The sequence below is a fragment of the Panonychus citri genome, unplaced genomic scaffold (assembly GCF_014898815.1).
Source record: "Panonychus citri isolate SS breed McGregor unplaced genomic scaffold, ASM1489881v1 Contig00124, whole genome shotgun sequence".
Classification (NCBI taxonomy): Eukaryota; Metazoa; Arthropoda; class Arachnida; order Trombidiformes; family Tetranychidae; genus Panonychus; species Panonychus citri.
The window spans coordinates 86,048-100,179 of record NW_026515529.1 but is presented as its reverse complement, the minus strand read 5'-3'; the positions used below and the strand labels follow the sequence as shown (position 1 = coordinate 100,179).

The window sequence follows — 14,132 nt, the reverse complement described above, 5'->3', positions numbered from 1 at the left end:
ATTATTTGTCGGAAATGATAAACAAATTAGTTAATCATGATTAACGATTAATCCCCATAATTGGAGTTGAACTTACATATGAAAAAGTTAAATTGTGATCAAGTTGATTGTGATTATCAAGCTAAATAGTTATTGAGAAACCAGTTTATCAATTTACAGGAACCAACAATCAACATTAAATTATCAACAGAAAAATTTGATTCACTTGAATGGTTTAATTAAGTATCATTTGATTTGCAACAATTTAGCAAATTGTTGGAAAAGTATTATTAATATAAATCAACTTGAAACAACAACTAAATTGTCCAACAATTAACTGGAATACTTGGGAAAATGATTCTCATGATTTATCTATTATCCTTGATTATTACCAATTAAATGATTATCATTTAATCGTGATCAAGTTAATCCATAAGTAAAACATGATAACCCATGAAATTGATTGTTAAAGATTAAGGAAACTAAATCAAAAATGATCAACACGAATCAAACTAATGTCAAGGAATCAACTCTCAATAAAACTATTAGTTGATCAATAATAAGAAAGGTTAAATTCATGTCAATTTAATGACAATAATGATCAACCAATTTAATTGTTGAAATAATAGATAAACAATCAAACATTTTCTCAATTCTCTCAACTTAAATTCCCCATAAAATTAATAAAATATTTTTAGAATCAATTTATCAACATGATGAGCCGATATTCATCTTCAGGTAACAGAAACTTCAATTCGTTCGCCCTCAGGCCAAAATCGACTTTTCAACCTGTCGACATTTTTTCTTCCCGATTCCATCCTCATCCTCATCCTCATCTTCATCTCTCTCTCTCTCTCTCTCTCTCTCTCTCTCTCTCTCTCTCTCTCTCTCTCTCTCTCTCTCTCTCTCTCTTTCATTTCTCTCTCTTTTCGTTTGTTCATCTTCTTTTTCGACTCTTTCTGTTTACCATAAAGAGAATGTGCTTTTTTTAACAAGACCGGTTAATGGTCAATGATCTTAATCATGATTAGTCTCCTTCTTAACTATCGACCAATATCCATTAATAACATCATCAAAAATCTTCAATTGATCAACATTAAAAATCAACAACAATCAACGTCATTTAATAGTAAAATCATCAACCTCTTCTTGTTGTTTTCCAATTATGAGTCTGTGATTGTTTACCTTTTTTTTGTTCATTTTTCTCTCTCAATTAAATTGTCTTAATTGTCGTCTTTCTTCATTAATCTATTACTTGGTGACCCCAATAATATCCAGAATCCAAGGTAAGTGTTACAATTAATTAATTCCATTTGAATGTATATATAATTAAAATTTCAATTTCTTTCCTTTTCCAATGTTGATAATCCTCTTTGTTTATGTTTCTCTTTCTCTGTCTATTTCTCTGTCTTCATTTGTTGTTGTTACTCTTTTTTTCTTACCTTCGAAGACTTTTTATTAACAATCAATATTCATGTTTTAATTGTGATTCAATAATCTACAGTTAATTATTATCATTGATTAATTGACGTCAATTAGGATAAATCAATTTGTATTGAGGAAAATTTTTCCTTCTACAAAATGTAAACAGTGAATTATTGTTAATCTTGGTTGTTAAGATTTTTTTTCCTTTTCCTCTTTGGATCATCAATTTTTTCTTAATGTGATTTTCTTGAGAGATTTTTAATTATTTCTAATTAAACATTTATGGAAATGATTTAACTTGCTATGTAAATTGATTCTCTTCTGATATCGTTTTCTCTTCCTTTATTGTTGATGAAATTTCGTCATCAAAGGAAAAGGAGTTGAGGTAAAAACGAGAGAAAGTTAAATGGACACAATTTACCTCTTGAGAATCACTTGATAGTTAAGTGATTATCAGGTGAAGTCTGAGTTAATTGTCGTGTTATCCTTTCTCTCTCTTAATTGTGTCGATTGATTAAGTATCGAGAAGAGAAAAACCAATCGAAATTCTGATCGCGATTCACACAATCGCTTTTCCATCCATTGGGTTAATTCACAATTCGTTTGTTAGTTGTTGTTATTTCCTTCCTTTTGTTTTTGTCGTTTAATTTTCTCATTGAATTTGTCATTCCAATTTCGATTTGTTCTCTAATCTTTTTTTTTCTTCTTCTTCTCTTCCACTAATAGATGTTTACAATCCATCAATTGAAACGTTTACTCTCAGGAATCAATAGAATGTCTGAAACACTCATGGTAGAATCAAAATCTCCCGTTACCTCAGTCGCATCTAAAGCGATCGCAGTGGATCAAGAGGAAGCTTTAATGAACGAAATTTGTATTACCGTCAATGAGAATGACCTTGCAATCGGATCTCGTACCAAAAGGGATTGCCATCTAATGGATAATATTGATAAAGGATTATTACATCGAGCCTTTAGTGTGTTGCTTTTCAACAAAAAGGGTCAATTCTTGTTGACCCAAAGAGCTTCAACCAAAGTCACTTTTCCCAATTATTATACGAATGCTTGTTGTTCACATCCATTGTTTACACCCTTGGAGAGAGAGGAAAAGGATTGCCTCGGGGTTCGTCGAGCAGCTCAACGTAAATTATTTCAAGAGCTTGGAATTGACCCAACAACCATTACCCTGAATGATATTCATTATATCACCCGAATACTTTATAAATCACCTTCACCCAATGAACCAATTTGGGGTGAACATGAATTGGATTATATTTTAATTATCCACAAAGATGTTGATATAAATCCTAATCCAAATGAAGTGAGAGAAGCCGTTTTCTTGGATAAAGATGATTTAAGTCCTTATCTTGGTAAGTGAACAATAAAACAATTTCCCAAATTTAATTGTGAGACTTAGGGTTGAATTTAATTCCTAATCAATTGACTGATTGATTGATTATCGAAGTGATTTCATTAATTTTTTGGAAAGACTGAAAAACTGATTCGATCATACAAATTTCCAGAAAAAGTTACAGTCCAATCTTCAGATTATGAATATATGATTAGAGTAATTCCAATAACTAATTACTATTGTTAATTGTTTTCTCTTTTGTTGATTAGAACGAAAAAAGAAAGAGGGTTGGCCAATATCCCCTTGGTTCCAGTTAATCCATGATCGTTTTCTTTACAATTATTGGGATAATCTGTCAAATTTGGACAAATTTAAAGATCACAAGACGATTCACAATTTCATTTGATTGCGTTCTCAGTTTTCACCATGATTAGATTAATTTGTTGTTTCTATTACCCTGAATTTCAATTGATGCCGAGCACGGACAAAGCTCAAACCTAACAACTCCAACTGTTAATCTAATCCAACACAATCAACCAATTTAAATCAAAATTTTTCTACTTATAAACTTAAATATAAGTGAATTTATATATTAATATATAAATAGTTAATTAGTAAACGCTATCGGCCTTTTACCAATTGATTATAATCATTAACTTAAATTAATCAGAAATCATGATTAATGAGAGTAGTGAAATTAAATTCTAGTTTATTCAAATTATATGAAAAAAATATTTCTATTAATACAAATGATTATATTAATTGTACTAAAACTTTTTTCATATCAAATCATAGAAAGTGATTCAATGATTTGAACTAATCACCTCTCAATAAGAATTGGTAATTAATGTTTAATTGTTGGTACGAAAACGGCCAATTTGTATATCTGGTTAACTTGATTGATTGGGAAAATTTAGCTGTAAATTAGTAAATGGAAATTAACGGACAATTAACCCAGATGAATAACCAATTGATTTGGTTAATCAACGAAGCCCAAGAAAATTATCTCAATACAAAGATAATTTCTTATGGAAGCCAAATAACAATTAGTTTTGTTTAAACAATAACATAGAAGATGATCAATAATCAAGAAAGATAATGAGGAATAACAATAACAAAGTAATTAATTAATTCTTGAGAATATTCTGTTAATCATCTTTCATCATCATACATAACATTTGTTGTTATATCTTCCTGATGTACGACACAATTGGTTGACAATTTTCTCTGACACAATCAACGTTTATAATCCAGACGCTTTTTCAATTTTTCTCTCTCAACTTGCTCTCTCTCTCTCTCTCTTCCTTTTTATCTTCATCTTCATCTCCATCGTCTTTTTCTATGCATCATCATCATCTTTTTTTCCCTCATCGAATAAACTAGAGTTGAAGCGCAAAATTTACTTCTTTCTTTACTCCAATTTCTATTTTTAAAATAAGAAACAGTTTTCATCTTCATCTTTCGCTTGTATCATCTTCATCTGCATCTTCATCATCATCATCATCATCCTGTTGGCTTTAGTTAGTAGGTTGGAAAAATATTTATCTTTCATCCTCTGTGAGCTTAAATCCTCCATCTTGTAATCGTGATCGTTTATCAATCTCTGTCCATTTGTGGTCACCTTTGAGTTATCCAGTGTTTAACTTTTCATCTTGATTGTTCATCTTGATAACAGATCAGTTGATTCAGTTTGGACTTTTCTTTTCAATTGGTTAGGTCAATTGTTTTTACAATGGTAACTTATACTAATCCAAAAGCTTTAAAATGGACTTTGTTGGTGACCAATACAACTTTTTTTCTCTTGACCATTTGTCTCCTTTTATATACTCTAATTGATTATGTTGGATTTGAAAACGATTGGCATCCTTACCAAAGTGATGATTATGCTGATGATAATGATGAAAGTGATTTAATTGATGGTGATGGTCAATTAGATAATAAACCTTTAAACTCTGTTTATCAATTTCCTAGTATTGGATCGACATCGGTGAGAGTGATTATACCCTCCATCACCATGATTGTTGCAATTGTAGGTATAATTGCAGCCAATGAAGAGAAATGTCGACTTCTCAATATAAACGGTTATTTGTGTTTCTTGTCGTTTTTCATCAAATATCTTTTCATCTTTGCCTCTCTACGAATGGCCGGTCTATCTTCTCCCTGGACATCTCTGGGATCGGTAATATTTCCCCTTTATCTTGCCATTGGATTATTCGAATTAGTTCTTGGAATGTCATCTTGTCAATTATCTTCTATTCTTAAACGTGGTGGTTCCGTTAATCCTCGGATCATTAAGCTTCCAGTCACCTGATTATAAGAGAATAGAAAACAAAATAAGAGAAATTAAATCTAAACCATCAACAGAATCTTGTGAGATTTTTATATTTGCTATGATCACTTCAACTATCGTCAAACAGCAATTTGAGAAACAACTTTTTTTTATATTCTAATCACCGAGAGGAAAAAAAACTCATTACAATTTATCACTAACGATTTTGTTGGAGCCATTTTTTATTCAAATATATGTAACTGTTAATGATATTAATTCTCACTTACCGTTAAGGATAAAATTCGATTTGATGATTGTCACAATTGTCCTAAATTTCCAATTTCACTAAGTGAATCAATAGATTCAGAAATTAACATCTAAAGAAATGAAGAGCGAATAAAATTTAAAAGAAATCAAGGTTAGTTGTTAGATTAAGATTCCAAATCAATTGTTATGTTTTGTCCAATTGCGAAAAAAGAAAACGTCATGAGATGACCACAATTTACCTCTTATTAAATTACCTTCCAAATGTGAACCAATTAATTAAAAGTTAATCTTCCGCAACTTTAATTGTAATCAGAAAATGAAAGAAACAAAATTAATTTTAAAAAGAAAAATAAACAACAAGAAAATTGAACCAATCAGAAAGCGAGAAAAATTGAAGCGCGAATTTCGTTTTCTTTGATTAATATTCTAATTACAATTAAATTGAATCTTCTTTTACAAATAATTAAATAAATTGATTCTAAATTGTTTATATTGTTGAAGAAAAACTAAAAGCAAAGGTTAATATAATTGTTCTATCGACACTTATCAATGTTTTCCATGTTTTCTAATCAAATAACGTTTTGTTTTTATATCAAGAATCTTGTTGTTAGGTAATGGATATGATGAAATCTAAATCAATGATGATGATTAGACAATCCAAGTTAGTGATTAAAAGGACAACAATCAACATTTGCATAGATTTTTGTTGTTTTTGTTATTCTAAAGGAGAGAAAGTTTCAAATTAACTATCGATCCTAATCGAGAGTTCGAAAACTTTTTCTCGGCGCAAGACTTTCGATTCTCATTATTATTGTTCTTCTCCATCATTCTCACTGTTTCTCATTCGAAATCTACTCCCACCTTTCTCATCTTCATCTTCATCTTCCTAACGATCATTTCACCTACGAACAGGTAGTTAATAGTAATGAAAAGAAAACCAAACCAATAACAACAATTAATTTCTTTTGTGTTTCCAAATTGTGATTAACCTAAACATCCAACACACATTGTAATTTTTTCCTTCTTCTTTATAACAATTTATTCATTCTGTGAGTTAATTAACTTATACCAAATAGTTACACTGATCATCAAAAATAATCAATAATCAACAAGAATTAAAAATTTACTCGGTGAAGAGAAACAAATTTTTCCAATCAATTCAATTTACTGATACATCAATCATCTAACCATCACATTAATGAAAACAATTTAAAATAAAAGTCCAAGGAATTGGATTTTTGTTTAATTATTTTTGGAGAGATTTAACTTTCTAATTAACTTAATTGGTGTTCTTCAAATTAAATCAAAAATGGCCTGGGCCTTGTATATGTTTCGAGAAACTTTCCAACCCGAAGATCCTCAAATCCTTGATTCTCATATTAAACCCGAAACTAAATTAACTTTCGTTGATTTTGTGCCTAATGCTGTTGAACGAACATCAACTGCAATTTATCAAACTGCAGAAATTAAATATCACCCATTCAGGTAACAATTAACTAATTATCCAAATCGTAATCCAAAAGGTCCGAGACAATTTAACGAAAATCAATCCAATTAATTTTTCCGACGCAATCAAAATCATTACACTTCTCTCTCTATCACTCTCTCAAGTTAATTAATCATCTTCATGGTAAAAATAAATCACAATTTAATAATTAATTGCATTTTCTAGTGAATTAACAATCAATAATAATCATAAATTGTGTTCATTTCCTCCAAATACACTTAATAATTTAGTACAATTATCCAATTCCTTCTCAATCAATTTCCAACAATTTATATTAATATTAAATCAGTAAAATTCTGAAGCTGAATCAATATTATAATATTGCAAATTAAGAAAATTAAGTGAATAGATAATAAATCAGAACAATTTTACAACAATTTAATTGTTCACAAGAGACAAGAGCTTAACTGTAACAATTAAGAAAAATTCTCATCACAACAATTTCTACATAAATTTGACTTTTTTAAAAAGTTTTTTTTCTGTTGAATTGAATTTTAATTTTCTTCCTCCAGTTAATTGTTATAATCACACCCCTTCTATCATTAATTGATTACTGTTTCTTTAATCAAACAATCGGTTTATCTTGATTGTCAATAATTGTAAGGTAATCGAATTGATTTTGATAATATTTTCTATTCTTATTGTTTCAACCCTTTCATATTATTTTCCCATACATTTACTGTTGATATCAACTGGATTTGTCTCTCTGTCTCTTTGTTGATTATTGATTATAATCAATTGTTTTTCTATATCCAATCTTAATTTTTTCTTCTTCAGGGAAATGATTTTATTGGCTAACGATTGGTTAGCTGAGAATCCATCATGGAGAGCGATTAATTGTGAATCGGTTACCCTTTTATTCAAAGCCAACGACACTGGAAACCTCGAGCTAAGGCCAATAGACGCTTCCTTTTATATCTATGGTTCAGCTAAACAGCACATTGTCAAAGCTTTGAGGTAATTTTCTAATTAGTCACATTTAAGTTAATTACTTTCAAATCTAATCAACTGATTAACTTCATGTATATACAACGTGTCATCTTTAAATTAATCATTAGGCTCGAAATGTCCTTTACGTGTTAATAGATTTAAAAGATTTTCTTTGTCAATGTTTTTCCTCATGCAACATTTAGATTATCATTCTGAATACATAATACATTTGATATTGTTTTTAATTACTTTTTATTTAGATTATTTAGATTATTTGGAACTTTTTTTTTATTCTTTTATTTTTGATTAATTGATATTCATTAGATTATGGATTAAACGTAAGCCTATTACAGGCGATGAAAGTGATAGTTATGGAGGAGAGACTATCGAACCACAGATATTGGATTATATTGATATTATTCCCGAGAATCGTGGTGATGGTGATTCGTTTTGTCCCAAATTCGAGAATCTTAATCAGTGTGTTGAAAGGATCAATAAGATGACCCAAGAGAGGAAGATAAATGGAACCATAATTACCATTGAAAGTCTTAATTGTGAAGCGGAAATCGATTGGAAAATTAATCCTGAACAAACGTTAAACTTTTTCACCAACAAAACGGTCACCATAATACGAATTTTCTATGAGAAAGGTCCACCGAATCAACTGGAAATAGGTAAATTAATTACTATTAATGAAGAGGAAAAAAATCAAATTCTATTAATAGATATCCGGCTTTTCTCAGTTTCCTTGTAAACAAAATTACCCAACATGAAATTGATTCATTTCAACTGATTAACCATTTCAATTGAAACAATCAACAAGTAATCTAACCTTATACACTCTCAAACCATTGGTAATTATTATGATTAACTTTCAATTGTCAACAGTTATTACATATTATTATTATTATTATTGATCGATTGTGTAGTCATTCCCTGTGAACAATTTACCGAATTGTTGATAATCATTATATGAATTACGAAACTTTTATCTAATAATAATCTACTTTTTTTGCTCACATAAAGATGAACCTCGATTATAAGATTAACTATCATTTACTCTTAGTGACAATTAATGATCTAAATCAAGTAGGTTGATGACCAGTAGTATTAAATTACCTATGAAACTGGTCAACTAAACGTCTAATCATATCATCTAAATTGTTTTTCCTTGATTATTATTGATAATCTTGACCATCACTCGTTAACCATTAACATAGATTACAAGTTGAAGATATTTATGATTGATTAAAGTGTATAAATTAACCATTTGTTGTTGAGTCAATCAATTAATTGTGTTGTCTTTTATTTTAGTCGATTCTAATGGTAGAAAAAGTTTTTAATTGTTCCAATTGTTTTTTTGTATTCTTTTCCCAGGAATTAAAGATTTCGTTCCTAAGAATATCTCTGGTGGTGGATTCTTTAAACGCCCCAAGTTCGAGGCTTTCTCATTGGTACTAACTCGAGCAACTAGATGGTTATCAGAAAATCCCGACATCTCCCTACGAAATGCACAATCATTAGATATTAAGCTTAAATCACGTAAGTTAATTTCTTACAATTAACGTGAATACATAACAATCACCGTTTTCTAATTGATCTACTAGTCGGTTCGTGCGATTTAACCTGTTCAATGGCCTACACGGAGCACGGTGATTATTTGAAAATATTTCGAATCGCATATACCAAATGTCCTAAATCGCAATCAACATTGTCACTTAATCTGAGCAATGCAATCATGGAAACTAAATCATTAATTCTTGGAAGTAAATTGTTCATGCCAATCAAAAAAGGTGAATCATTAACAGAGATTAGACAAAGAATGGAAGATTGGATCAACACAATTCCAAAAGGTGAATATTAATTGAATGGAATTGTAAATTGTGATCAATTGATTGACAGTTAATCTTTTCACAGACCAAGTTAACGGTGAGATTAACCGGCCAATTGAAATTCTGAGCGCGGAAACGGTCGAGGTTTTCTGCCGAAGTGATGACAACGAACTCGAAAAGGCCGTTGAAGATACATTTCAATACAATCGATTCGGCACCAAAAATGGTTACATTTTCATCTCGCTTCGAGTTTATTTCGGTCTACCTGGTTTACCAAATTTACTAATTTCTCGAGTTGATGATAATCTAATTCAGTCCATGTCACTGACCAACGATAATGGATCATCTTGTAATATCTTATGATTAATTGATCGAAACTTCATTTAATTTAATGAACACTTTTTTTTCATATTCGAGATAATAACTAATTGATTGATAATATTGATCGCAATTAATATTACTCATTATTACATATTCATATCACTCTTGGATTTAAATCAGAATCAATTTGTTTTAGTTTGAAAAACTTTTCCCCCTGAAAACTGATTAATTGATTTGATTTACTTATTATTACAATTAACTGTTGACTCTCATTTGTAATATATAATCAAATTAATTGTATGATATTGTATCCATAAAGAAACAGATAAACTTTCAATTGTTATCATTATTTGAATAAAAATCAATCGTTAATCATTATGGAAGTGATTTAATTATTGAAGAGAAAATCAATTCTAATCAATCAAATCAATATCTTAACCTAGAGACAAGAAATTAAAATAAAAATCAAATTAAATGTAAATATTTAGGTAATTGGATGCGAAGAGACAAAAGAAAATCAATTGTTACAATTAAATCTAAATTGTGATAATTTAGAAAATATGTTAACAATTGGAAAGAATCAATAAAATCTATTAATCAATTGTTTCTCATTTTGTGACGATTTTATCATTGTAGATAATCAAAAGGTAACAATTAAGATAATCATGGAAACGGACAATCAACAATTAAGTTGAGCATTTAGAAATCAACTGTTAATAGTTAATCATTTCTTCAATCACCGTGACTTTCAAATAATCAAATTAATTACTAGATAATAATGATTATCATTATGAAAGTATATCGATCAATATAAATTGCGTGAAAATAAATTGAAAACAATCAAGATAATCAATTGACTAACAATTAACCAACACCAATAGATTAATAGTAAGTGATGGGTGATTTTCATTTAGATTCAAGTTAATTAAATCAGTAATTAACAATTAACTGGAAGCTTGAAGTTGATCTTGATTATAACGGTAAAAGTTTAAAATTGACACAAAAACAAAACAATTAGTTAATTATTAAGCAAAATGGTTGACCGATCATATTGTTATCATCTAAATGATGATCAACTAAATTAATGGGAAATAAGTAAATTAACTAAATCAAAGTGGAACATGAAAAAACAAAAATTAATAAATAACAACAACAATTAACCTTTTCCAATTGGAGCAATTTAGTTAATCATTTGCAGAGAAATTTTAATCACACAGATAATTAATGATAGTCTTTCTTCATTTTACTGACCAAAGTGGTCAAGAGGCTTAGGTCAAGTGTACTAATATGTTAATTGGATAATTATTGATCTAAATTGTTGTAATCATGAACCCAGAAAACCATGAAAATCCCAAGGACGAAATCGAGGATTAGAACTTTTTTTTTCTCGTTCTATTGAAAAAATGTTCACTTTCGTTTCCCAGGTAATATTATGATGATATTAATGATGTGAATTATTGATGATAAAATAATGTTAATTGTGGAAAATGAATTGTCATGATCAATAATTGTGAAGGTATTTGTCAACCTAATCACGAATCATGACCAATGTTAATAAATAGTTTTCTCCTATTCTTTGCTCTTCAGAAAATCATCAATTCTGCTTCTAATTGTCTGATGGACAATTAACAAAATTTTGTTAATTGTTCAATCTAAATGTAAACAAAATTCGAACGACTTTTAATCAACTTATTCATATTTACATGTAATAAATAGATTGACAATTAACTGACAAGATGAATCGACCTTCACAGAAAAAGGTGATTGTTACTTGTTGGTTGACCAACTTAACCTTTAATCTTAATCCTAATCTCTTAATCTTGAAGTTTTTTTAACCTTTTCTCCTCTTTTTTATTTTAACTCTTTCCTCTCTCTCTCTCTCTCTCTCTCTCTCTCTCTCTCTCTCTCTTTCTTTCTTTCTTTCTTTATCTTTTGCTCTCTCTCATTAATTTTTTTCCATCTTAAGTTGGACAAAAGTATCAACCTAAGCACAATTTATACTCCATTTGATTAGTGAACTTCCAACATGGTGACAATTACAATTAATCAACTGTCTCTTTTTCCATGGTTAATATTGATCATTTTCTCGTCACAATTTGAGGTCAACGAAGCAAGTAAAGCCGAAGTTCTTCAACAATGTGAGTCTTTGACATTGTTTTCTCCTTTTTGGAAATTTTAATTTTCTTTTCTTCCCTTAGATTGGCTTTCTAATTGTTTCCTGAAAGGATATGCTTTGAAAAATATCGAAACAGTCAACTGTAAATCCTTAGATTTGCCAAGTAACCTGACCAGTGTCAAAGAGTTTGAAAGGAATGCCTTGGATTTTATCAATTAGGTTGTGAGTTCAGTCAGAAAAGTCTCTTCTGTAGCATCGGTGTTTCCAAAGTCATTTCGGACTATCCTCGAAATGCAAATTTCTCTTGCGCTGAGATCGCCATTCTCCAGGATGAAACCAATGTGGCCTTTGAATGTTGTTCTACCTGTAAGGTGGGCATAATCGATGCACCTCTTAAAGATAAATGTGAGATTAAAAATTTATCCAGTCTCACCGAAAGAGCTCAACAACGATGCTGTGAAGTCCATACCGCATTCACTAGAACGGGTAAGTTTAATTGTGAAATTTTTCGCCTTTTTATTAGACTTTTAAATGTAAATTTTGCGTCTCTTTGATTTGTAGCGAGTTTTAATTCAAACTCAGTGGTATCTAATTTAGTACCTTCATCGGATAATATCACAATCGATGAGATATCAACGATTGCACTGGAAAATGATATCAAGATCAACAAATCATTAGCATTCAAATTGGACAGTTCAACTACAACAATCAGTCCAGTCTTGCCAATAGAAGATGCCACTTCGAAAGATAGTACAATACCCACCACGGCCACGAGTGAGCCTGAACTATCAACTGATCAACCAATTATCAACAATGAAACAATAAATAATGATTCAAAATTGGTTAACAACGGTTCGACCACAAGTCCAGTAACCGAAACTCCAAAAATGGCCCATGAAACAGTGTCTTCACCAAAAAGTACAATCGAAACTACAGAGTCAACAGCCTCCACCTCAAGCTCAACGTCGATAGCAGCTCGTAGCTCAGATTGTGACCCAGGTTATCACATGTCTGGGTTTTCTGATGAATGTGAGGATACCGATGAATGTGAGGAAATAGCTGATGTTTGTCCACAGGAAAAGTGCTTCAACACCAAGGGAAGTTACAAATGCTGTCCACTTGGAACTGAAATGGACTCGAAAAATGAATGTATTTACATTGACCAATGTTCCAAAGACCGTTGTTATCAGTCGGTGGAAGATCAACATTATTGTGTTAACTATTTCGTCGGCCGTGAATGTATTGATAAACAAACGGAAGGATATAAATTCCTGGAGGGAAGGTAAGTAATTAACGATTGGAAACGATGGCGGGAAAAAAAGACTAATCAAATTTCTGTTTGTTTCTTTATTTTTCTCTTTCGATTACAGGGATGATATTCAAGAATTAATCGACCGAAAGAATAAATCAATCCCTCGATATTTAGAATTGTCCCAGAAAGAAATCGTTATAAAAGAAAATGAAAAATTCTCGAAACATGGATTGATACGAATGAAGTTCAAGGAAGAAACTAATTGTGAATGGAGTTTCAATTTAGATTCAGTTTGGGCTCCAAATGATGAGGATAAAATTAAAGAAAAACAATTTGATCACAAAACTGATGGGGACAAATTCTTAGTTGAAATTAATGGTCTAGTTAAACCTCAAAGTGTCGCGATCTCAGTTACATGTGACAAACCTGATTATCCATATTACAGAAATACAATTTACTTCACCTTCAGACCTGAAACAATGAGCCCATAATTAACTAATTAGTTAACCATTAGCAACTTCCCCTCTCCCATTGAAATAATGATATATAAAAAAATATCGAGATTTATTTTTGTTTAAATTGTTCACATGGTGAATTGTGATCATCAATTTGAAATTGAAATCGCCAAGAAATTTAAATAATTGAAATAAAATTATTAACATTTTAAATCACTTGTATTGATCAATGATTAACCAAATCAATTAATGAAAATGTTACCTCATATATTAGGGAAAAATTGATTAGTGGTAATTCCCATAAATGATCAGCAATTTTCTTTAACAATTTAATCTCAATAAGAATAAGAAGAAAAAAATTGCTAATTAGTTAATTGTGTCATCTAAAAATGTCGAGCACACGAAACTCAGGTGATTAGAATAGTTTGT

General features: G+C 30.0%; 3 protein-coding genes across 6 annotated transcripts; all 3 read left to right on the top strand.

The window, feature by feature from the left end:
* Positions 1–933: 933 nt before the first annotated feature.
* LOC128390630 (isopentenyl-diphosphate Delta-isomerase 1-like) lies at positions 934–3,486 on the top strand. Of its 3 annotated transcripts, none has more exons than XM_053350378.1 (3): positions 934–1,265; positions 2,131–2,773; positions 3,024–3,486. In XM_053350378.1, exons 2-3 carry the CDS (start codon positions 2,131–2,133, stop codon positions 3,158–3,160), a joined length of 780 nt encoding a protein of 259 aa, XP_053206353.1. In that variant the 5' UTR covers positions 934–1,265; the 3' UTR covers positions 3,161–3,486. The 3 variants fall into 3 exon arrangements, with proteins under 3 accessions (XP_053206353.1, XP_053206354.1, XP_053206352.1); XM_053350379.1 differs by lacking the exon at positions 934–1,265 and adding an exon at positions 1,645–1,789; XM_053350377.1 differs by lacking the exon at positions 934–1,265 and adding an exon at positions 1,835–2,009.
* A 2,325-nt stretch (positions 3,487–5,811) lies between these two features.
* LOC128390628 (uncharacterized) lies at positions 5,812–10,371 on the top strand. 2 transcript variants are annotated; one of them, XM_053350374.1, is made up of 6 exons: positions 5,812–6,775; positions 7,575–7,754; positions 8,052–8,401; positions 9,105–9,269; positions 9,335–9,580; positions 9,630–10,371. In XM_053350374.1, exons 1-6 carry the CDS (start codon positions 6,600–6,602, stop codon positions 9,920–9,922), a joined length of 1,410 nt encoding a protein of 469 aa, XP_053206349.1. In that variant the 5' UTR covers positions 5,812–6,599; the 3' UTR covers positions 9,923–10,371. The 2 variants fall into 2 exon arrangements, with proteins under 2 accessions (XP_053206349.1, XP_053206350.1); XM_053350375.1 differs by having other exon boundaries at positions 9,645–10,365.
* A 1,478-nt stretch (positions 10,372–11,849) lies between these two features.
* Positions 11,850–13,916, top strand: LOC128390632 (fibrillin-1-like). The gene is made up of 4 exons (XM_053350380.1): positions 11,850–12,018; positions 12,079–12,482; positions 12,558–13,278; positions 13,367–13,916. Exons 3-4 carry the CDS (start codon positions 12,884–12,886, stop codon positions 13,737–13,739), a joined length of 768 nt encoding a protein of 255 aa, XP_053206355.1. The 5' UTR covers positions 11,850–12,018; positions 12,079–12,482; positions 12,558–12,883; the 3' UTR covers positions 13,740–13,916.
* The last annotated feature ends 216 nt before the right edge of the window (positions 13,917–14,132 follow it).